The 25,075-nt window shown below is 35.8% G+C and overlaps 1 protein-coding gene and 1 long non-coding RNA gene across 2 annotated transcripts in view; both read right to left on the bottom strand.

The window, feature by feature from the left end:
* LOC132114224 (uncharacterized) overlaps window positions 1–20,462 on the bottom strand; it is a 534,277-nt gene extending 513,815 nt beyond the window's left edge. Inside the window, exon 1 of the long non-coding RNA XR_009425264.1 lies at window positions 19,910–20,462. This is a non-coding gene — a long non-coding RNA (uncharacterized LOC132114224). The remainder of the gene's footprint in view (window positions 1–19,909) is intronic.
* Window positions 20,463–20,592: 130 nt separating this feature from the next.
* On the bottom strand, window positions 20,593–25,075 carry LOC132114225 (Golgi-associated kinase 1B-like). Its single transcript, XM_059522339.1, has 4 exons — window positions 24,075–25,075; window positions 23,007–23,215; window positions 21,555–21,781; window positions 20,593–20,873 (listed from the first exon to the last, which is right to left on the bottom strand). The coding sequence occupies exons 1-4, from the start codon at window positions 24,865–24,867 to the stop codon at window positions 20,666–20,668; spliced, it is 1,437 nt and encodes a 478-aa protein (XP_059378322.1). The 5' UTR covers window positions 24,868–25,075; the 3' UTR covers window positions 20,593–20,665.

Genomic DNA, 25,075 nt, shown 5'->3' on the forward strand with positions numbered 1-25,075 from the left:
TTCTGCCAGTAAACCAACAATAATCGCTTTAGAAATGTTACCTTCCAATATAAAAATTTGAATTAGAACAAAATAATAAATTTAATCCTTTTGGACTTCATTTGTGGAGAGATAATGACCCTTACGGATACACATAGTAAAGCAACACCTTTTTAAAATCTAATTTGCTGTTAATCAACTCATTTTTCATTGTAAAAATGTCACGGTTGGACCGTGATCTCTGGGTTTTGCACTTTGTGGGTGAAGTCTGTGCGTTACGCGTCAGCACTGATTAGTTTGTGGGCATCTCCATTAATTGTCATCAGCAACAGCTGTCACTCATTACTCATCCTGCTGCCAACTGTTTATGACCTATGCTTTGCTTTCTTGTGTGTTTCTGCGTTGGATGTCCGTCTCTCCCCGGAACCCCGTCCACTCTACGCAACCCACCACCAAGCAACACCACTTACCTTCACCCATTCGTTACAAAAAACCCATATAATCTTAGAAAAAATTCTTTCTCCCTCTGTGTCTCCCACAGAACTTTGATGAACTGATAAAATTCCATTATCTGCCCCCTCCCTTTCTGCTTCCCTCCCTATATATCTTTTCTTACACTCTTTATCTCTACTTGCTCCTCTTTTCCTTATTCTTTACAACCTGTTTATTTATTTAATTAATTATTTGTGAGTCTGGCTTTTGACAGAAAAATCATTTTATGCATAGCAAAGTCATCATAGTTATAGCAGACATCAACATGACTGAATCTGAAATCAAGAAAAATGGGCCACTTGTTCTGAGAGCATCAACCTTACTTAAACTCATTTGATAAATACTGTAAATTATTATCTTTACACCTTTTAGCATGGCAATATTACATTTCACTGTAACAATTTTCTCAAGACAACATCACTGTGGGCATCTGAGTTTGAGTAATATTCCCACTGTGCTACGATTATAAGATCAACATTTTTTTTTTCTAAATTCTTCGCCATTTGATAATCAATGAGTCAGAAACTATATTGATTTGCCCACAAAAAACATGTTGTATGACGCCAACCATTAGAGCTTCACTGGCCTTTTATCCAGATGCCACACTGAACTGAGGTTGGTCAAGCATAATGTCTCTGTGGAGGCTGCTTTACATTCTGCTGTAAATTCTTGAAACACAATTTCTAAAAGGGTCTCTGGGTCTTATTAAAGGCTAAAAGCATGGGAGGCTCAAACACAAGGTTTGGCGAATCAATTTGAGTGTGAAAATATGTATTTTATAGACTGTCTAAGAGGAATATTTTTGGTCATTATTATTCAAATAAGCTAACTTTTAAGTATTAAATTAAAGCCTTTGTTGCATGATTGCACTTCGTAAAAGTGACCATGCATTTAGAATCAGGTTTATATGCACATTTTATATTTCCTCTAACCTCTTCTCAAACCAACTGCACACATCCAATTCTATAATTGCCTTAAATTAACTAGACTCGCATTACTTAGTTGAGCATGGCTGGCAATGTGGAGGTAATTTAAAAATAATGTGAAAGCATGGCATTTTCTGACATTTAAAACAAATTCTCATGTGCAACCACTAACTAAACTTGCTGAAGTATTGCATTACATTTACAGCAAGCAATCTTTCTTTTGCCGAAGAAGTTCTTAATTCACAGAGCAAGTCATAGTTGGCTAAGCATAGTTAGCACTGTGTAACCATTGCCTCAAACAAACTGGCTCCGCACCATTCCCATTAATTTGACTGAACCCTGTGAGAAGTAATAGAGCACTGCATTTCTGGTCTGGTTACCTTTTGCTGCAGTGTGCATGGCAGGTGGTTTTACTGAACATCTGACATACACCGCAGTTCAAAAGTTGGGATCAGTAAGATTTTTATGTGTTTAAAATACTTTTTTATGTGTTTCTTTATTATTATTTGGATTATTTGACCAGAAAATACAGAAAAAAACGGTAATATTGTAAAATATTAACATTAAAAATAATGTTTTTCTATTTTGATATACTTTAAAATATAACTTATTTCTGTAATGCAAAGCTGAATTTCTACAGTTTTCAGTATCACATGATCCTTTAGACATAATTCTAATATGCTGATATATTATCAATGTTGTATCAAATGTATCAAAAAGTCAGTTGTGCTTCTTAATATTTTTTTGGAACCTGTGATACTTTTTTTCAGGATTACTTGATTAATAAAGTTAAAAAGCACAGTGTTTATTTAAAACAGAAATAGTTTCTTACAAAATAAGTCTTTATTATCAATAAACCAATTAACCAATTTAACACATCCTTGCTGAATAAAAAAGCATTAATTTATTAAATAAATAAATACTCACCCCAAACTTTTGAACAGTAGTGTTTATTATTACTATATATATATTACTATTATTATTATTATTTTTTTTACTTTATATTCACAAAAGAATCCTGAAAAAAAGGAAGTTCCAAAAACTATTAAGCAGCACAACTGTATCCAACATTGATATTAAATCAGCATATTATAATTATTTTTGAAGGATCATGTGACACTGAAGACTGGAGTATTGGCTGATGAAAATGATATTTTATATTAACATAGAAAACAGTTGGTTCACGATAGACCACTTCAAAAACTGAGCACAGCTGCTTTGAGTGTCTGATGAGATCACAGATGTGCTCATGACTTATCTGTGAGCTCATCACTGAAATAATGAGTTCAATATAATGAGTCCAACTAATGACTCGACAAATCTGAGTTCCTGATTAAATGCAATAAATGCAATCAAAGTGGGCAAAATGATTTAATGAATTTAACAGAACAATTTCTCATTTGTATTCATCATTAATAGTTACTGATAACACACACTAAATTTTATTTAAAATACATTTCAATATAAATTAGAATGTTGTAGAGTTTAAGATGTCATCATGTTCTCTGCCAGGCCATAACATGTGTGGTATCAGTTGCTTATTACCACTGCTTCTGAGAAAAAATGTTTAGCATCATGTCTGCAGAAGCCACTTGATATAATATTTTATCCAAGGCAGCATGATTCATATATGGAATATAGTATGGGAAAAGAGAAAGTATCAGAGGATAAGAAAAATTTATATTTCACCCCCAACTCCATACTCCGAAACTATATGACTTTATGTACATTGTTATTTTTTGTTCCACAGAACAGCTTTGGAACATGTTGCAGAGTTAATTATGTCAGACTTATACATAAATAAATGTTTAGGTAATTATTCATATTTCTCTCTATTTTCTTTCATTGCTTTAAATGTGTCCAAAGGCCTCTTGTCTAAATTTTTTTCTCCATCTATTTAAAGCTTGCTAATAGCTCCCTAACTCTACCCTTAGAATATGAAGTCCCTGAATAAAAACAAGACTGAGAAAGCCAAATGTGCTACGATGATGCACACACACACATTTATTGTAACACTAATAATGAAAGTCATAGACAATTATGTGCAATTACATGTTCTTCTGTTCATTTGAATCAGCAATATGTCATACCGCAGTAATTAAAATGAATTTAATGAATATTTATATGAATGTATCTCTGAAGGGGACCTGATTGTCTTTAGAAAAGTTTGTGGTTTTTTCTTTTTATCTTGCCTCTGAACAATGCATATTAAAGTAGTGTTCATAAGCAGCACTGCTTTGTTTACAGCGGTAACCCAGGAAACACTATCATTGCTGCTCATAAGCCCCACCTGCTATCAGATAGTGAATCTGCATTGGTTATTCACATGGGTATTCATCTCGTCTGCTGTTTCGTTCAGATATGTTTTATGTAGTATATAGTTTCATAGTTTCACAAAACTTCATTCAGACCATTCTGTTGTTGCATTGAATTTAGAAATTATACAGTCTACTTTAGATTAAAAACTACTCATGCTGTGCTACTATATGTGCTGCATCTGACACGTTGTGGGTGCATGAGTGAACGCATGAGGACGAAGATGAAGGTAGAACCACACGTACATATTGACGTAAGACCGGACCCAGAAACACTGAACTGAATACATCTTATACGGGAAGGATAACGATAACGGCCTGGCAACACCTCAACATAATGACACAATTAAGGGGAGACAGAAAGTAGGTCAATGGAACATGAGGGAACAAATGAAAACAAACACAAAAGTCTATAAAGTGTGACAGCATCTTTGTTTAGATCATGATTAAAATCCAGTGGTTGCCTCTAATTTTAAATGGAAAGAGTACAGACAAAAGCCTTATTTTGTTCATATTAAGAGATTTCTTTTATTTGTGTACCTTCTTTGATTCAAAGTTTGTTTTAAAGTTTAAATGTAGTTTTGTTATATTTCAATTTCACAAAAGAAAGGAGCAGTAACAGACTAATAAAATGACAGTTTTTCCATTTACTTTATGTCTTCAGTCTCAAATCATGATTTGAGTGAATCTTTGCATTCCTATCTATTATTTTGCTGTACAGCTAGAATTTTGGGTCAGAATTTTTTTTTTTTTTTTTGGATTAGATGGATTTGAGGATGTGTGACGAACAAATACGATTTAAACACAGAGGGAAAAAGAAACACACACATAACAATAACAACAACAACAACAATAATAATAATAATAATAATACAACTTAAAAAGCATCTAGGGTTTCTTTGTGCTGTTTCAGCTGACTAAATGTTCCTTCTCTTTTATTATTCATGCTTTTGTGTAAAATGGAAATACAACAAAGACTGTTATTTTCGAGATTGAATATTTAAGAGACTACATATGCAGCCTTAACCTTCAGTATGCTAGCTCAGCGTGTGGTATCCGGGGTGGCTTGAGATGCAATTTATTTCACAAGGACAGTTCTAAATCACATTCAGAATGTTGTAGGCATCTGGCAGGAGCTCCACAGAGGGTCATTAAACAGGTTTAATTGAATTTCTGTCGCCGAAGAGCAATGGGAATAGTATATTTATTTCACTCCTTGTTGACTGGAGCATCTTACAATCTTAGGACTCATGAACAACCAGATCGCAGGCTTTACCATCTAGAAATGTCAGTTTTTTTCTATATATAGCCATTCAGTGCTTGTTCCTTGTCTGGCTTATATTAAGATTTTTTTTTTCAGGTTTAAATAAAAGAAACATACAGTAGATGCCCGAATATATATATATATAAAGTCATTGCAAAATATATCAAAGCATCATTTATATGTAACAATGTGCAAACACAGATTTCAAGAAAAATATTTGACAAAATGAAGTTTGTTAGGTTTAATATGAAAGAAGAAAAGATGTAGTGTTCAAATTAAGAAAAAGGACATTTGAATAATTACTAGTTGTCAAATGTAAATGGAATATGCCCATAGGTCAGTGGTTCTCAATTCAACACATACAAAAAAAAAAAATGTTAGGTAATAATTCATTATTTTTCCCTATTTTTTTTTCTTTAATTTCTTTAAATGTATCCAAAGGCCTCCTGTCTATTTTTTTTCTCCATGTATTTATAGCTTGCTAATAGCTCCCAAACCCTCCCCTTAGAATAATAAAAAAAACAGTACAGTGAAAGCTATGATGATAATAACCTGTGTTGTGATGATGCACGATGATTCATCACAGTGATAATGAAGGAACCTGATGAAAACTACTTTGCTCTGCCTCATTTGTGTGATGAGAGAAACGAACATAGTCTGTGTCAATCAAACTGTCAGCATCTGTTTGTCTTTCAGATGTGAAATTAGGCTTCAGAGTCTATGTGACCATTGTCATTTCATTTGGTAATTTTCATCAGTGTATTGTCATTTACTCATGTCTGCTATATATGTGTATTGTATCCCATTTTTGTGGGGGTTGTGGTGAACCTGTGAAATTAAACTGAACAGCCACATTATGCAATAGCTGGGCAAAACTGTATGCATCTCAGAGCTCTTAACGTTGTAATGGCCAGGAGGCCTGCTTTCATTATGTCAAAATGACTTTCTCTAATAACAGGAACAGTTACATTCACATTAAAACACTCCATGCATTTATTTAGTAAGCTTTGTTAACTGCAGAGAAGCACTGCCCTCCAATGGCCATCTAAAGGACTGTTATGTGAGAGCACAAGGTCTAGGCCTATAGGTAACCAAACATCACGATATCGTTTTATACAAAGAAATATAATAATAATGATGTCGGTCTCTTACCGTCATGTCATTCCATCCCAACAGGTTATCAGTTATCACCGATTGTCCTCATGCAGCTTTTTCCTGCATAGAGAATTAAGAGGTAGCCGCTTAAGTTAAATTTGCATTGTAAATTTCGTGTTGCTGACAAAACTTAGGCAGGCTGGCACGTTAAAGTTCCAATGAACAGCGTCATTTAGGTCTTTTAGTAAAAGTGCGCGCATTTGAAGACATATTGATTTCTTGACACATGTTCACTTCATATTTCTTGATTTTTCTGTTCATTATGCAATCTGATGAGCATTAGCTGTTTCCAATAGTGCAGTGGTTCTCACCCTCGTTCCTGGAGGCCCCCCAACACTGCACATTTTGCATCTCTCCTTTGTCTGACACACCCATTTCAGGTCTTGGAGTCTACTAATTAGCTGATGATCTGAATCAGTTGTGTTTGATTAAGGAGACATGGAAAATCTGCAGTTTTGGAGGGCCTCCAGGAAAGTGGTTGGGAACCACTGTAATGGTGTGTCTGCCTTTGCTTCCTCTTCCGTAATTGCTGTTATGACTCGGCGCCAGCGGAAGAAATTCACTGCTCAGTGGTTGTGGCTACCAATGATGAACTTCTACTACATAACAAACCCAGAGAAACATGTTTATGCATGAAACATGAAACTAATAGGCATATGATTATGATGATTGCCATGTGATTTTCATTTTGACTACTTTCATAGCAGTAAAGGGTGTTTACATTAAAAATGCTGTTAGCTCACGAAAAAAAAAAAATGAAAAAAAAACATACTTCAGCAACATTTTATTAGAGCATAATCAGAAGTTATAAATTGATAGTGGTTTAAATTGAGTTTTTATCAAATTATTAATCTTATAAATTGTCCTAGGTTGATGCTAGTTAGCTGCTACCAATGTTAGTTGATGTTAGCTGTAATGCCCTGCTTTGATTATATTTCATTATTTACTCTGTCGAAGGAATTCTCATGTCATAAGAAAATAATCAGTTTTTTTGAAAGTCTGTTTATAATAAATGTAATATGGCTCTGCAGTGAGCACTACCTGAAGTAATGTGGGCTATAAAGAGTGGATGAAGAGGTTATGTAAAATGAAAAGAAGGATACTGAAAACTGTTTGTGATCGGTGTAAATGAAAAATAGTTTTAATGCAATGTTTAATGACCTTAAGTTTATGTTAAATAAATTAAATATAGCAATATTTAGCTGTTATGTTAATGCAGGGGTGTCCAAACTCGGCCCTGGAGAGCTGCTGCCTGCAGAATTTAGCTCCAACTTGCCTCAACACACCTGCCTGGAAGTTTCTAGTACAGTGGTTGTCAATTCCAGTCCTTGTGTGCCAAACAAATACATAATGGTTTGTATAAAGACAGAAATTGAAATTGTTGTTCACTGAAACTCTTCCCATTCGTTGTTGCCATTCACATTCAGTTTCAAAATGGTGCTGCTCTCGTTTGCTGCCAAATATCACTGGCTCTCTTGTGCCACATGACCAATCACGTCACGTTTAAAAACATCACTGCAAATTTTATTAGAAAGCAATGGCAGATGAGAACCTTATCAGTCAATAAGAAAATCAAATTCAGCCTGTTTTATACACCTCTATGACTGCAGAAGATATTGTAATACTGAAATTATTCAAGGAAAACGGGCAAGGAAAAAGATGTTTCAAGAAACCACATGTCCAGGCAGTCTTGCCATGTTGCGAGAGAGCAGGTGCAGCTAAATATTCATCTCCAGTTGGCTTTTCACTGATTGTGATTGTTGAGGCTCATTCATGTGACGAATGATTCAGACCAAAAGTTGACTTTTCTGGAGCACAGGATGTTCCTGCATTTGTCAGCAGGGTGACTCATTTAGCACATCCATACTGGTTAATAGAACCTATTTCTCAGAAGAAGGAGATAGTTACTACAATGAACTGCACATCTGACTCATCTTAAATACGTATATATATATATATATATATATATATATATATATATATATATATATATATATATATATATATATATATATATATATATATATATATATATATATATATATATATTAGTGCTGTCAACGTTAACGCGTTAACGCATGCGATTAATTTTTGTCTGGTTTAACGCGTCAAAATATTTAACGCAATTAACGCAGCATCCGTATTTTCTGCCATCCGTTGGCTAGATTTACATTAGCCTATATGATCGCGCTCTTATTCATTTAAATGCTTTTAAACATTTCAAGCGCGGCAAGACAAAAGAGAATGCGCTGTCTGTGAATGCCCTTATGTGACATACACACGTACACACACACACACACACACACACACACACACACACACACACACACACACACACCTGTCTAATGCATAGACAGGGCGCCAGAATCCAGTTCTCTTAAGCGCTTGAACTAACAATAAACATCCCAAAGTGCCAGTTTTGTCGATTATCCTCATAAGAGCAATCTTAAATGATTTATATAAAGTCTAAAATGAACAAAAAGAGTTGTGAGAGAATGAGGCGAGATCCATAGACAGTATATAAACGGTGAGATCCGCGTGTCTGTCTGCTCTTAAAGGGACAGCAGCCAATAAAGCTTCCTGTCAGTAAAGTTAAAGAACAAAGGGAACAGAGAAAATGACTCGCTGCTCTTGACTAAATAACTTTTGTAGCTTTAATAAGGATTAACTATTTAATTTATAGTTTATGCAGTGCAGACTGCATATAACTTTGATAACTTTATTAAATTTCTGTATATTTCCTAACTGTTAAGACAGGAAGGGCAGGAGTAAACATGACATTTATTATGGGTTTATGTTAGCATTGTTTTAAGTTTACTTAAATTAAAAACTGTTATATTTTTGAAGCCTAATAATAAATGTAAAAAAAAAAAATCAGTAGCTGTATTAATATCAGTAATACTGGCCTTCATTCATAAAAAGATGTCATTTAAACAAGTATTTAAATTTAACTGTGAAATTATTACATTAAAAAATATATTAAAAACGTACAAAAACATTTCTTTTTTTATTGCGATTAATTGCGATTAATCACAGAAAAAATGTGTGATTAATCTAGTTAAAGTTTTTAATCGATTGACAGCACTAATATATATATATATATATATATATATATATATATATATATATATATATATATATATATATATATATATATATATATATATATATATATATATATATATATATATATATAAGGAACTTTGGACTACAGTATTTTATCTTGTCTTGCCTTTGTTTGCCATAGGCCAATATTATTACTCATTGACTTCTGACTTCTGATACTGACTTCTTTATAGCCTATATTTTAAATACAACTCTTGGGTCTGATACACCCTAAGGTTATCAGCAATGTTTACATCACCCTGTGTAAAGAGTTCCTATAGACTACCTACCCCCATTTATACAATATACACTAAATGAGTTGATCCTGAAGTCTTGTACTGTGCTTGCTACTGATTTTATAATCAAATAGCTTTTGTTCCTAAAATGTTGTTTGCGTTCTTTTCTTTCCTTTGAGAACTACAAAAGCAGCTTCTAGTTGTTTTTATGGCAGCAGGTATAGGCAAGTGAAGACCAAGAGCTTGTTCACTGTAAGTTTAAGCGAAACTTTTTGTACTGATCACGGTTCCTTTTTTTCTTTTAGCAAATCATCTGAATGTGCAATCATCATTAAATTGTAATCTGCTGTCTAGAATTGAACAGAAAAAGACAAAAACCTGCATTTTTACAACCATTGCTGCATCAGAGTTATTGGGTGATGGTCTATAGAGATGCTCGGTAACAGTGCCTCTAAGCTGATATAAAAGTGTGATATTTCTTTATTTCCCCAGAGAAAAACTCTCTCAGATGGACACACTGAGTTTGGCTCTAAATGTCCAATGCTCTCAGCAGGCCTTTTTAGCAATTGTCACTTTGTCGCTATCAGAGGAGAGTTAAGACTTCTGGGGTTCCAGCACACAAATCTACTCTCCAAGTGGAGCGGTCCTCAAATCACAGGTCAAACAATGACATAAAAGCAAGAACTCAAAGCAATACTGAATGAAATATGAAAGGGGCCACTGATTTTAGGTTATGGGGCTAAGACAAACAGTGTATGCACACAGACACTATGTTTGAGCAGCTGGTGAATGCATTTTCGGTCTGTAGATTAGTTCATCATTAATTTTGTTTCCTCAGGAAGATGTTCCTTGTGCATGCTAGATGTTTGCTTTGGTGGCCAGCTGATGCTGATTAATTCACTGGTGGAAAGAGCTGCTAGCACTACAAGTGCACAGTGTCTGAGAGTACAGAGTATCCACACAGAGCCCTCAACATTTCGGTTGCCATGGGAACCGGCTAGTGCAAATTCCTCCTTTCTAAGGTCATCCACAGATAGTGATGGCATAATTTCAATAGCTTCATTAACTTCATTATACCCAGATACTGTATATACACTATCAGAAAAAAAAAAAGTTGTCACTTGGGTGGTACCTTTTCAAAAGGTATTTTGTACATTTTAGGTACTAATATGTACACCTTAGGTAATTATATGTATCTTTAAAGCACCAATATGGACTCTTAAGGTACAAAGGTGTGCCTTTTGAAAAGGTACCGTCCCAGTGACAGCTTTTGTACCTTTTTTTGCGGAGAGTGTACAATGGTGCCGCTGATGGCTGCCTCTGTGTTTAGCTCTCCAATAGCTCCAGTGTGTTACATCTACCGGTGTTGCTTCCAGTTGTTCAGAGCAGATTGCGATGCAGAATCAACAGGGAAATCGTGTGATGGTGTGACATGATTTTGCATTAATGTAAGGTGTTGTACAGATGTAACATTAGTGAAGAAGATATACTGTCTCGATCTAGAAGCATTTTCATCAACTGGGAGCCATTCTACTCATCGCAGGATTTTTCTTTGTTAATTTTCATGTGTACATTCATCTACAGGCATAAGTGAACGCAGCGGTGCAACAGCTGGATGACGCAAAACAACAACACCCGGACTCTATCCTTCTTGGTGACTTTAATAAGGCAAATCTTTGCCATGAACTGACAAAATACAGACCGCTCGTTACATCTCCTACCAGAGACTGTTAACATACTGGACCACTGTTACACCACAATAAAGGATGCATATCACTCTGTCCCACGGGCAGCTTTGAGGCTTTCTGATCACTGTTTGGCAGTGGTTACTTTGGAAATTTAATAGGATACAGATTATGAATTACCATATTTATAATGTATTAAGTAGTGTAACTATTTTAGTTACTTTATTGAAGTAAACAACTGATTACATTTGATTTTTTTTGATTACTTTTCTAAATTTAAGGGATGTTTTCAGCTGTTAATCAACTCTGATCACGGTCAGATTTTCAAAATCCTTAATTCTTGAATTAAGATTATAATAATTTTATTTTAAAGCACATGCAGCTACCACAAAACCAGACTTCATAACAAGAAATAGTCAAATAGCTATGATAGTGTTTTTGAACAGAAGTGTCAGATAGTTGTGCTGTCAGATGATAATTTGATGAAAATTTTTCCTCTGCCTTGTCAGATTCACAGAGCTGTTGTCATCTCTTACCACAGCTGGACTGTGCAATAGGTTCCAGAGCAATAGCTTCCTGCAGGAGGGTTCTCCTCATGTCATCTCTTTTGTCAAGGCTAAGCCAGCTTAAGCGGAACTTTGGCAGGGTTGTGGTTGCAATCTTTGCTTCATGGCTGGCTAACACTGATCCAAAGCGCTCTTCTTTAGCTTTACTGATAGTGGTGACAACGTATGCATTCTAAAACAAATGAGGCATCTTTTCAAGGAGCTTTGTCTTGAGGCTAAACAAAGTATAGGGATTAGAAGTAAAATTTGCTTTCACCCTGCATAATGTCAATGGCAACAGCTAGAAGCTTCAGAACCTCAGTGTACTCTTTTAGGAATGCAGAATCTTGTTGATAAAGACTTGGAATGTCAAGCTTGTCACAGATCTCCCTCAGCTTTTCTTCTGGGAGCCCTGCAATTTTTGTTATAGCCCTGAACTATAGTTATAGTTATAGTCAATCTTGTGACTGATGGGACAGTCAAATGCAAATTGCAATCTCCTGAATCACTTGTGGTCAGTGAAGAGCAATGTGCTTTCTTTATTTCAGATTAAGCAATGACACTTCTGTAATTTATGTGATGGCCCATTTGATGTTGCTTTGTGAATCTCATTGGTGGCAATTACATTTAATGTATGAGCAGCACAGCGCTGATGCTGTGGAAGAAAAAAAAAACTGCTCTCCATCTCCCTCTTCCTGAAGACCACTGAAATCCAAAAATCTCACTTCATCACAGTAATCATCTGACTTTGACTCATCTCTTATAATAAACTCACAAAATTGCTTCCATTGTCAGTTACATTGGATTTGACTTTGTTTTGAATCCTGTATTCTGCATGGATTTTGTTTAGTTATGCTGCAACTGCCAAGCTTTCAGACGTGTACATGCCAATTCTGCAGAATGTCTCTGCGGTTTTGTGCTGACCAAATGTCTGCTGTCGTGCAGACAGTGTCCACATTAATAAACTTGGAGATTAGAGATTCCTTCATTACATTACAACTCTCTGTCAATGCACTGCATCAGTGTTTTTCAAAACATCACTTTCTTCCTGCCACTGATTCCCTCAATCGTTTTTCGGACAACAGCTAGTGAGAATGGGGAAATTCCCCTATCAGCCATCAGCTCTCAAGGGATGTGTTCTCTTCTCTCCCCACTGCTCTTCTTCCTGGACTCCAATGACTGCTCCTCTACTGACCCCTCTGTCAAGCAAACAGTCATTGGCCTCATCCAGGTGTGTGTGTATTTTATTTATGAATCTTTATTTTCTATCATCTTTGTGTTGTTGATGTTGTCTCTATGTACTGAAGCTTATGCCACCAGAACAAATTCCTTGTATGTGATAAAGCTCTTTCCGAATCTGATTCTGACAAAACCATACAAGATTGCAAAACGGCGCAACATATACATATCTCTCTTGGACAGCAGGTGGCAGAAGAGCTTAATTTTGGACATCTCTCATCTAAAATTTTATTTGGATTTTGAATTACAGTACCACTCAAAAAAGTCAGTTTTATTTTTTCTTGAGCTCTTCTTTAAACCATCCCTTCAATATAATTTTAAAACTTGGTTAAACATTTACAGAAACAGACAAAACAGACAGCCATTCAAAGTATGTGAATTATATACACCAATGCTGCATATGAGAGAATATCATGTGAAATAACTGTGTTTTTTTATTATATGTCTACAGTTGCTTACAGAGAGATTTAGCTTTTCCTGGCATGCAGACTGCAGCGGAAGAGAGTGAAAGGTTAAACTAGAATGAATAAACTGAGGACTGCAGCTTCAGTTCCTCTTGCCCTTGGATGACGCTGAGCAGCAGGAATGAGTTTTTTGCTTCCCTGTCTCTTGTCCATCCTGCCACATTCGCTGGCCGTCTGCTCTGAGCTGCCCATTCCTGTTTTTCTTCCTGCTCAAGTCATTTCCCAGAATGTCTTTCCATAATGTTGGAAAAGAGAGTACTAATATGCTTGTAATGTACTGTACTCTACAGCACTTACTGTAACTCTCTTTATACATTTACAGAAACAGACAAAACAGACAGCCATTCAAAGTATGTGAATTATATACACCAATGCTGCATATGAGAGAATATCTTAAATGTGAAATAACTGTGTTTTTTTATTCTATGTCTACAGTTGCTTACAGAGAGATTTAGCTTTTCCTGGCATGCAGACTACAGCGGAAGAGAGTGAAAGGTTAAACTAGAATGAATAAACTGAGGACTGCAGCTTCAGTTCCTCTTGCCTTTGGATGACGCTGAGCAGCAGGAATGAGTTTTTTGCTTCCCTGTCTCTTGTCCATCCTGCCACATTCGCTGGCCGTCTGCTCTGAGCTGCCCATTCCTGTTTTTCTTCCTGCTCAAGTCATTTCCCAGAATGTCTTTCCATAATGTTGGAAAAGAGAGTACTAATATGCTTGTAATGTACTGTACTCTACAGCACTTACTGTAACTCTCTTTATACTATTCTCTTTAACTTCTATCACAAATTTTCAACATAAAAGATGTTATTAAATTTGACACTTAAATTTAACACTTCAAACACTAAACAGTTCACTTTATCAATAGTCATTTAATCCATCATATTCACTCTGTATAACACACTAATTTTGGCCAGTTTGACTTTTTAGACTTCCAAGAGCATTTTATATTTGCCATAATGTCCAGCAGCTGTCTTAAGTCTTGATTTACACACCGTTTTGGTCCCATTTGGAGGTACTTTCAGCATAGTTTACAGTTCCCAAATATAGACACCCAAACAAGGCCTGCCTTCTCCTTTATGGGCTAGTACTTCAACTCATAAATCAACTGACACAACAATAAATAAGGTGTTACGTGCATCTACACCCAGTGTTGGGAAGGTTACTTTGGAAATGTAATAGGTTACAGATTACAAGTTACCCTGTTTAAAATGTAATAGTAGTGTAACTTTTTCAATTACTTTATTAAAGTAATGTAACTAATTACTTTTGAGTACTTTTTGATTACTTTTCTAAATTTGTGAAAATTAAAGAATAATAAATAAAAGCATATACATCAACTTAAATACAGTTATCTAATAAGCATGTGATGTATTCTGTGTAATAAACTCTTGAAATATTGGTGTTTTTTTGAAACTGCTGTCTCTGTATATGATGATAGTTTTCTCAAAATAAGTAAAATGCTCATTAAGTGACACAAAGCAGTTCTAGAAATTATGTTTATGTGCTCGTGTACTCCTATATTGTGGCAGCAGAGGTTGAAAACACTGCGAGCTTCAGTAGGCCTATGTAGTAAATGAAACTATGTCTTTGCCATTCATTTACAGGAGGGGCGGACTGGGAAAAAAATTCAGACTGGAAAATCCAAACTCACACAAACAAATTCATGGTCAAAACTATTTTTTTGTATGGACCTGACATAAAAAAGGTTTAAATCTTTAATTTGGGGACATGCAAAATAATTAAAAGTTCTCTCCTGAACTGCACCTTCACTTCCATTTTTCTCTTCAGTCTCTTTATTTTGCCCTGTTATCCATCTCTCTCATGACTTTAATACTCAAGATTGAACAAAACTATACTTTACAATACAATACTCTACAATACTACAATATCTTTATAGAAAAATCCTAATACTGTACACGAGTCATGTTTTTCCCTTACAAAAAATTACCATGCTTTTATTAGCCTATATAAAAGTAAAATAACCTTGTTTTTTTGCAAATGGATTTGTATTTATTTTTAAATAAATACATTTGTAAAATAATTTTACATTTTTGGTTATCACAGTTAAACAATAGTAGGCTAACCATTTTCTCTGGATTTAAAGTTAAATATTAAAATGTTAATTTTCGTAAGGGTTGTGTTGTTGTCTGTCGTAGCTCCCCCTAAACCTATAAAAAAAAATTTTTTCAGCTAAATTACTACTGTAACATTACAACTGATAATAATGATGTCCTTTATATAGTATTTTGAGTGATGACTGATGATCAACGTGCTGCTGCTTGATTAAATAAATAAAAAAACAAAGACAAAAAAGCATCTTTACAGATGAAACTGACCTGAAACCCTGAACAGTAGTTCTGCTTCTCTGCTCCAGCAGTCCTCTCTCTCTCTTTCTCTCTCTCTCTCTCTCTCTCTCTCTCTCTCTGAGTCTGATCCCAAACGTTTGGCGGAGGCGCGGAGAGCGCGCGAGTCATGACTAACACTTCATGATTTATTAGAGATTTAATTATCAAATGGCGGATTCGCAAATGATCGCTTTAGTACATTCGGCAGGCAATTATACAATAATGATATTAAAATAGCGGGCAAAATCGTCTGCCAGGCCACCGGGAATTGTCCCGTTTCTCCCGGTGTCCAGTCCGCGCCTGATTTCCACAGAAACGCAGAATGTGCAAGTCATATATTGCATTTTTGGGGCTTTATATTCACAGACACCAGTCGATGTCATGTTTTGATTCAAGTGTACTGACCTACTTTTGATTTAGTCATCCAAAATGTGGCATATTCCGTCCGCGTTAGGCATTTCGTTTTTATGACTGGATTCTACGAACCAGACTGTGTTTCCGCATCCCGGAAATTATTAGGGCGGTATGTCTCAGAATAGTCAGTGCAATTTGGGAAATAAATCAGTTAAATCTGTATGTGGATGTGTGTAAATATTCAAATGTAATCCCCTTTGTAATCGTAAAAAATTTCATAAGTAACTGTAATTTAATTACTCATTTTTTCTTAGTAACTGTAACTAATTACAGTTACAATAATTTTGTAATTAAATTACGTAACGCCGTTACATGTAACTAGTTACTCCCCAACACTGTCTACACCGATCATTTCCCAACTAACAAGTGCTAGTTGTATCATCAAGTCAATTAACCAGCAGCTTGAACGTTTATGTTTGAATGAATATCTTCATCTTTGGACAACATAGTTATTATTACATGACAGCCACAGTAGCACTAGTCATTACAGTACTTCAGTCCATAGAATGTTCTGAACATATTAGTTTCCTCAAAAATCTCCAAATACATTTCCATTTGGCCACATGTTTGTTGATCGGCTGAAGTAGAATTTTGTTCAGAGAACCTCAAAAACTTGAATACATTCGGAAAGGGCCAAAGGATGTTTGGGGATGATTAAAAACATAATTTCACTGCTGAAGATTTATTTTGAGCTGTAATGGCTTCTAAAGTTATCTTTTGTGTCATGCCTATATTAAGTGTAATGACATGGGTTCCTGCTAACTGTGTGTAAGTCTAACAGCAGGCCGATTCTATGGCTGACTGGACATGTGTGCTGGGTCCCCTAATCTAGTTCTCATGCGAGGTTAACCCCTAGCACATGGGGACAGAGGCAGCTTTAGTGAGAGCCTTTGTAAACATTCCAGTGACTATTCTCTCTCTAATACACTCACACACACTCACACACACACACACACACACACACACACACACACACACACACACACACACACACACACACACACACACACACACACACACACACACACACACGTACAATCACTCTCATAGACAAAGACATGCACACATCATAATCTCTCACACATAGCTTATTTTACTCTTTGTTCTAGGTACATTCCTGTCAGGCAGACAATAGGAGCCACATTATAGCATGGCTGAGAATTTAAGAGAGACACATACAGAGAGAGAAATCTTGAAGGGATAGTTCACCAAAAAATACATAAAACAGTGCCGTAACTTGAATTAAAAAAAAAACTAAGTTCAATTTCAAAGTGACACATCTGTCAAGTTAAATAAATAAATAAATATAAAAACAAACAGACACAACTAATATGATATGCATATTCCAAGTCTTATGAATCCATTATAACAGCTTAGTATGATGTGTGATAAAAACATTTAGGTTCCAAAAGGTTTTTTTTTATAGCGATGCCAGAAGCATTTTGGGTTCCCCAAAGGACATTTCAGTGAACAATTCTTAAACCATTTGAAAAAAAAAAGTAATAATCTGAAGAACTTTTCTTTTCCACCATAAAAAACCTTTTGTGCAATGGAAAGTTTCCATGGATATTAAAGCTTCTTCCTGGACCACAGATGCCGATAAAGAACTTTTATTTTTTAAGAGTGTATAATGCCAGGTGTGTCAGATCAATAATTGTTCTCAGGATGTGTTGTAGACATTTATGCTTGACATCACTGATATCCAAGCACCATAGCTGATTTGAGGGCTGTAATGAAGGGGAAACTTGCAGTGAATTATTATGATTTACTTTCAGTCTGTTTGGAGATTGAGATGCTGTATATTGCTACTGACCTGCTGTTTTATGAAGAAGAGCTGTGTTGAGCTCCTTCAGAAACTCTCTTTTGGTGTTCTACTAAAAAATGGGGGTTGGACCTACAAATCGAACAAATTATGACAATATTTCAATTTTTGGATGAACTATTCATTTAAGATCAAATCACTGTCTTTACTTCCACCCAAATGAACTTTCCTACGAGTTTTTGTTGTCAGGGAAGAGTTAAATGGCTTGTATCCTACTGTTAGATCTGACAGCTGCACACAGTCCCCAAAGAGAGATTATTTTTGACAAACATAATGGAGCAACTGAAGGAAACCTGGCTATATGCCTCAGGCATGTTGTGCCGTTTTTTACACGCAGATTGCATCTTTCCAAGCTAAAAACCCATAACTAACATGCATCTCCGCAAACATCAGCAGTGGCACAATTGAAAACCTCCTTTATCACATGACACAGTGCATTTTCAGGTTGTAACATGCCCTGATATTTGATTTAATCTCCTTTTTTCGAACATCTGTTTATTCATTTTTGGTTACACACAGTGCAAGTTAATGTTGATCAAGACTCATATTCCAGATGGGAAACTGAGGGGGGTTAATGTGCCCGTGTTATGCCAACATTTCTGTGCAGAGGTATGAGCTCTCATTGCTATTTGTGTTCTGTCTGATACTTTCTACCGGTCAAACTCATACTGTACATCTGTTGCCAACTAGGTGGGATGTTGTTGGAGTGATGTTGTCATAGAAACAATAAAAAAGAAAGAAGAAAAATAAGATAGACAGTGAACAGCAGTGTAAAATTCCTTTCCATGCTTGCTCAAAAAATGGAGCAGGTCAGCTGGTGCAAGCAAACGAGAGGAGAATTTTAGGACACAAAAATGTGAGATGTCAGCATGAAAACAGCTGTGAGTTGATACTAATTACAAGCAATGCAAGCAAAAAAAATGGTAATGTTCTCGCAAAAGAAGTGATCAGAGCAACTGGTATAAAACGTTCCTTGTTAGGATATAAAATGAGGGAAAGAAAGCTCAAAAGAGGAAAATAAATAGTGTAAATGGTCTCTCTAGACATACACAGGGTGGTAAATATCTTGGCATGTTTTACACTGTTTAAACTCTGTTACACTTTTAAACTCGACTGAAGAAACAGGAAGTTATTAGATTGGAATCATTGTGTCAACTGAAAGGAATTTCATTAGACTTAAAACATGGAAATAAAACTAGGTCATATGTAAAATCAGCTCTCAAAATCAGCTTCTTTCCATTCCTATTATGGTATGCTACATTTTAAATAATGCAAACAGCACTTCACTGTGGATTTACAGTGTAAAAAAAATCTGTACTACTATTTCTAGCGAACATTCAATTGAGAAAACGAAATGACATTGCTTAGGTAGGGATGGCGAACATTAGCAGTTGAGTATTTCACATGTGTTTGCATATCATCTAGATGAGCAGAGGTGATTTGACATTCCAAATGACTTGGTTTTGTCTGGCAAAGAGTGTGGCAAGACACAGCAAGTCCACTGTGCAGAGCAGATACATCTAAAATGCATTCTGGGTAGTGCTGCCAAACATTAAGTATTTTCACACTCATAAAAGAACCATTGTGTGAGCTAATTTCTGTGGGTAAGCAAATCTGTACAATTTCAAAAGGGGTCACTTTAGGCTCTGAGAACTGACTGGCTGGTTGGCTGGCAAACCAAAACACAAATAAGGAGGGGAACTGAAAAGCAAAAAGACAGTTGAACTCAGCTGCACTCAAACTCAAGTATTCCTAGCATGAACATGATAGCTGTTTAGGGGATACAGTGAATACATAAGCACTTTTCAAACCATTTCAAAGATGATCATGTTTTCTCAAAGATGAAAAATGGTGGGGCTAAAATTCATGTAATATTAAAATGATTATGCGATGGACTGATCAGTAACACTTTAATTATATACTTTTTACCAATGCAAACAATATAGTACAAAAAATAAACACTTCTGAGAGCACAGGGAATACTGCTATTCATATGAAAGAAGATTCATATCATCTTAACGGCAACATGTCCAGATTTAGCAATAATGATGCTGGAGCCATCATCATGAACACCTTCATCATAGCAGACAAAACATATGTACTGTATGTGCAGATTATAGCAGAAATTTTGTTATAAATCTGTACTGCTAGTTGAAATTAATAACTCACTGAAACTACTCATTGAGAGGAACATGCATTGATTATAAAATTGGAATTGAAAGTGCTTTGGTGCTGTTAATGGAATAGCACACTCTTTGACGTATAGTGTAACTAAAATAGGTATCCTGAGAAATCGCACCGCTCTCTGTGACAAACTCATAGCTCTGTAAATATTAAAACAGACTGGCTCTTAGACATCAATGTGTAACTAACCAAAGGACTCAGTTTGAATATTTGGATTGGTTACATACATCAGGTTTGCTGATATGTCATTAGTGGGTAGGATTTTGGACATAAGGGGCAGTCAAATTTAGAAGCAAAACAGATCATATCACTTACAGTGCCTTTAACTTGGGGAATGTCAGTGGTAGCAAAAAATAGCCCTGGACTCTTAATTTCTGTAGTGCATAAAATGTTGACTGAAAGAGCTTAATTTTAGCTGTTTAACACATCAACATTCATTGGAAACCAAATGGATAGTGGTTTCTCAAATACATTGAAAGTTTAAGCTCCATTTGTTAAGAGTTCATAGGTACTACTTTAATCCCATGGGCATTAATGTACGTGAGCAAGACTTTGGCTCTTTTCTCAATCACATCAATGAGTTTTTCAATGCCTTGACGGCCACCATGACTGTCCCAGTACTGCTGGTCGAGAAACAGCGATTGCAGGAGCTTTTCCCTGAGACGCTGAGACCTCAACACTGACACAGACTGATCTGGTAGCCTGAAAGGGAAAAGTATTGAAGGAATATAGTAATGCACTCAATAATTATTAAAACAAACTAAGTTTGGAGGAAATAACCACTTTTTTATTATTTATGTTATTGCACAAGTGAGCTTGCGTTCCCAGAGGTATCACATTAGCAGCATTGCCAACAGAATCCCTTAGCTCAGACAGCACAAGTCAGATTGTTGGTGTATGTATTTGCTTATGTTTTCAGTGCTGTTGTGGAGGTGGAGGCTTACTGAAAGACCAACCTTGTGGCCTCACAGAAATTAATTCTTAGTTGCAGTCTCAGCTGCAGAAATTAAAAACCACCTCAGATTCTCTGGTAAGAGCAAGAAAAGAGGACACCCCAAATTATAATTTATTTAAACCGTTATAATTAAAAATAAACTGTGGTGACTTGTAGTTTAATCAAACAAACTGTAAGGATTTATTTCTTTGAGTTTGTAATTTTGAATTTTCGGTTAACTATATCTTTGCAACTCACAAGACATTTTAATTAAAAAGGAATACTAGTATGTGTGAACGTTTTTTTTTTTTTTTTTAAAGAACATTTGCATAGTATCTCTGCAAAAATAATTTTTCATTTTTGACACTTACAATATTATTATGAGATACAAATGAAAGATCAAGTGGTCATGTTTGAACATGTGAAATAGGTCTGCTAATTTCACTCACTCTTTGATTCCCTCTAGTAGCCTGAAGTTCAGATTCCCCTCGTCTCTGTCAAAGTAGCCCTTGTTGTTGAAGAAAACCAGGTGGTGTGGCTCATGTTTACAGTGGATTATGTGTGTCAGCTCTATGCCATCCTTGTCTCTACATTCTTCATGGTGACCAAGCTCAATACAGGTGTCCTCTGGGCGAGGCTTGAATCCACAGCAGTTTTTATCTAGACGCTCATGAATCTGAGAAGAAACACAATATTTTTGCTTTAAAGTGATTTACATTTTTCCATTCTATTTGGAGTGTTACAAGCTATTGGTGCATGAAGAAGATCTGTAAAGTTGCAAAGACCAAAGTCTCAAATCCAAAGAGTGTTCTTTATTAAAGTTAAGATTCTGCTACACCCCCCTAAAACGGCTCATTCAAACACGCCCAACATGATGTCTACATCACTATGTGGAAATATTTGCTTAATGATGCCCAAATGTTCACACAAAGAAAGAAGGTGTGGTTTCAGTAACTGCAGTTAGTGTTGAAGTAGTCATGTCAGGGAGATGCTGTGTGTATTCAGGCGAAAGCAGAAGCACTTTATTTGGCCTTCCGAAAGTAGATGCATTTAGGAATCTTTAAGGTTACTTACAACAGAACAGCAACACATTTTATGTACGACCGTTTTGTGAAGCTAGGAGAGGAAGTAATTCTGACTTTGCTATGACAATGTTGCCCTTCTGAATCACCTACTGTAAGTATGTTTTGTTATTAGTTTAAGTATTTGCTATTGAATATTCAAATGCAGTTATTTGTGTCGTGTGTGTGTGTGTGTGTGTGTGTGTGTGAGGGAGAGAGATAGAGAGAGAAGAGAGAGAGAGAGAGAGAGAGAGAGAGAGAGAGAGAGAGAGAGAGAGAGAGAGAGAGAGACGGTCACACAGTGGAGTCAGCTGTCTTGTCAGTGGCTTGTGTACTGCAAACACATATGAGCTTCATCACTGTGTCTGTCACATCACTCTGTTTCCCTTTCGTGCTTGAACTGATGGTAAAACTAAGGACATTAATAACTGTCTTTACATTTATTTTGAAAGATGAAGTTCGCATTTATGGAAAGAGGCGTTACATTTCCGATGAGTGCTTGTGGTGTTAGGCCAATCACAATGCACTGAGTCAGCTGGCCAATCACAGCAGACTGCGCTTGTCGGAAGGAGGGACTTTGCAGAAAATGACACGTTTGAGAGAGGCGGGGCATAGACGACCTACAATAATGTACAGTATTTATAAAATAATGTGTTTTTTGAACATTAAAGCATGTCAACATATTCTGTTACACCAAATACACAAAATAATAATCTTGTAAAAAGCATCTTATGACCCCTTTAAGGAATTAAATGAAAATAAAATGTTTTTCAAAACAAATGTTACTTATCAACAAAGTTACAGTTTCTTCAGCAATGTAGAAAGATGATAGTGGAGTACCTGCAGGAGGAAATCAAAGACTACAAGCTTGCTCCATTCATGGTGGTGGATGCTGGTGCAGCTCCACTCTGGTTTAGGTATGACACCCCCATGCCAGCACTTGTGTTTGAGAGAGGTTTGGTATGAGCCCCAGTTCAATCTCTCAGAGGGTTGGTCTTCTACTGGGCTTAAAGAAGGATCCCACAAAACCACTGGACAAAGCTGACCATCTGAAACAAGATGAAAATGAATACATTCACTAAGTCAGCATCAGTCATGCTTTTTCAATAGCTCATGGAAGCTTTTGAAGACACTGAAATGGCTATCCCATTACAGAAAATACTTATAGTAATATATCTATGAAGCATAAATAGATATAGAAATTCATTTATACCTGCTGCAATTAGGTTTTTAAATGATTTATTGTAATGTGTGTGTTGTGTTGTTATATGTATGTGTATACTGCTGTCTACACAAAGAATTGCCCTTGAGGACAATAAAGTTTAATCAAATCAAATGATGCTTTGCTCAGATTTTTTAGAAGTGACTTCGCTTTTCTTAGATATAAATTACTTTAAATCAAAACATGATTTTAATACCAATTGGTATTTATTGATATTTTAATATATTGAGTTTTTTTTATCTAATGCAATTAAACAATTTTAACTGTGATGTATGCATCCAAAATAATATATTCTTTACTAACCTAATCCAATGTTAAATAAAATGTTGCTGCAAAAAATTATTAAAAACAATTAAACTTCACAATACATACAAATTAAACAGAACATGTATAAACAATGACAAAAAATAAATATAAAATTTTTATGTTTGAATAAACACAAATGCAAAGGGTAAAATAGGTACATTTAAAATGGAGTAGAAACAATTTTCACTCAAAACATGTTTAGCAAATTTCACAAATAATTGCAAAGAACTGGCAAGTAACACTGACTTCAAGTTTATGAAGTTAAACGCCTGAAACAGTATTTTCTTATGTTTTAAATATATATATATATATATATATATATATATATATATATATATATATATATATATATATATATATATATTTACAGTGTACACTACCTCCAAGAGAGTGGAATCGTCTGCTGACAGCTGGCAAAGTTCTGTTCAGTCCCAAAATCCTGTCCAGATGAAAGGCAAACACCTCACTCATGTCCAAGGGTCGCTTAACAATACCGCAACTTTTACGACACTCATCAATATCGTCCGTGCCATTTGTCGCACTATTAAACAAAATTAAAGAAGAAAAACCCCGAGGTGCCACTTCACCAATTTGCGTAATTTTACTATCGGCTAGAAAGCGCATGGCAGTGATATCGTCATTGCTGAACCATGGAGGAGCTCTTTCACTGTATATCCTTATGGATGAATAACCAATGTCACTTTCATCAAGCTCATAATATCCCAGTCGTGGGTTAACAATGTTTTTGTGTCCCGCGTCCTTCACTTTGCCCTGTGTACCACCCTGCTGTGTCACTTTAACTTTCTTTCTCCGGAGTTTGGGTCGCACTGTGCCCCTGATGATGGCCGGTTTGTGTCGCTTAGATTTGAGAGTAATATACACCACATTAGACCTAGTCGGGCTCACAGATTCATTCACCTCCCCATCAGCGGGGTCTTGGTCGGTTTTACTCTGCGAATAAACGTTATTTCCAGTCCACAGATCAAGACGTTTGTCCTTGCGTGTAGACGCGCGACTGACATGAACGGTGAAAAACAAATAAACAAAACACACAACAGCAACAATCAAATACTTCCTAACGGCAGAATATTTCCAACAGACTTTCAAAAACGATACGGACAAATAAATCAAAGTGTCCCCGACATTTCCAGGACGCGTCGAATGCGTATCCATTTGTACGAGTGTCTGCGCATGATTAAGTCGATGTTCTGTTATCCACGTTGGAATTGTTTTCGTGTTGATGGCACACAGGAGCTCCAGATGATCCGCTCAGCGTTACCGCTCCAGCATGGATGAGACAACTGTCCCGATGCCGGATCAGCTGAGATAACAGTCCCAAATGGAAAAGAATGGCGCTTGTCTTTTCGCCTCATCTACAGTG

Source organism: Carassius carassius, chromosome 33, assembly GCF_963082965.1.
Source record: "Carassius carassius chromosome 33, fCarCar2.1, whole genome shotgun sequence".
Taxonomy (NCBI): Eukaryota; Metazoa; Chordata; class Actinopteri; order Cypriniformes; family Cyprinidae; genus Carassius; species Carassius carassius.

Bases quoted from the DNA above. Each gene is read 5' to 3' on its own strand.
- LOC132114225 (XM_059522339.1), bottom strand. From the start codon at position 24,867: ATGGATACGCATTCGACGCGTCCTGGAAATGTCGGGGACACTTTGATT. The intron at 23,216-24,074 runs GTAGTGTACACT...ATCTTGTTTCAG, and splicing joins ACGATTCCACTCTCTTGGAG to ATGGTCAGCTTTGTCCAGTG. The intron at 21,782-23,006 runs GTACTCCACTAT...GTTTCTTCTCAG, and splicing joins TCTTTGATTTCCTCCTGCAG to ATTCATGAGCGTCTAGATAA.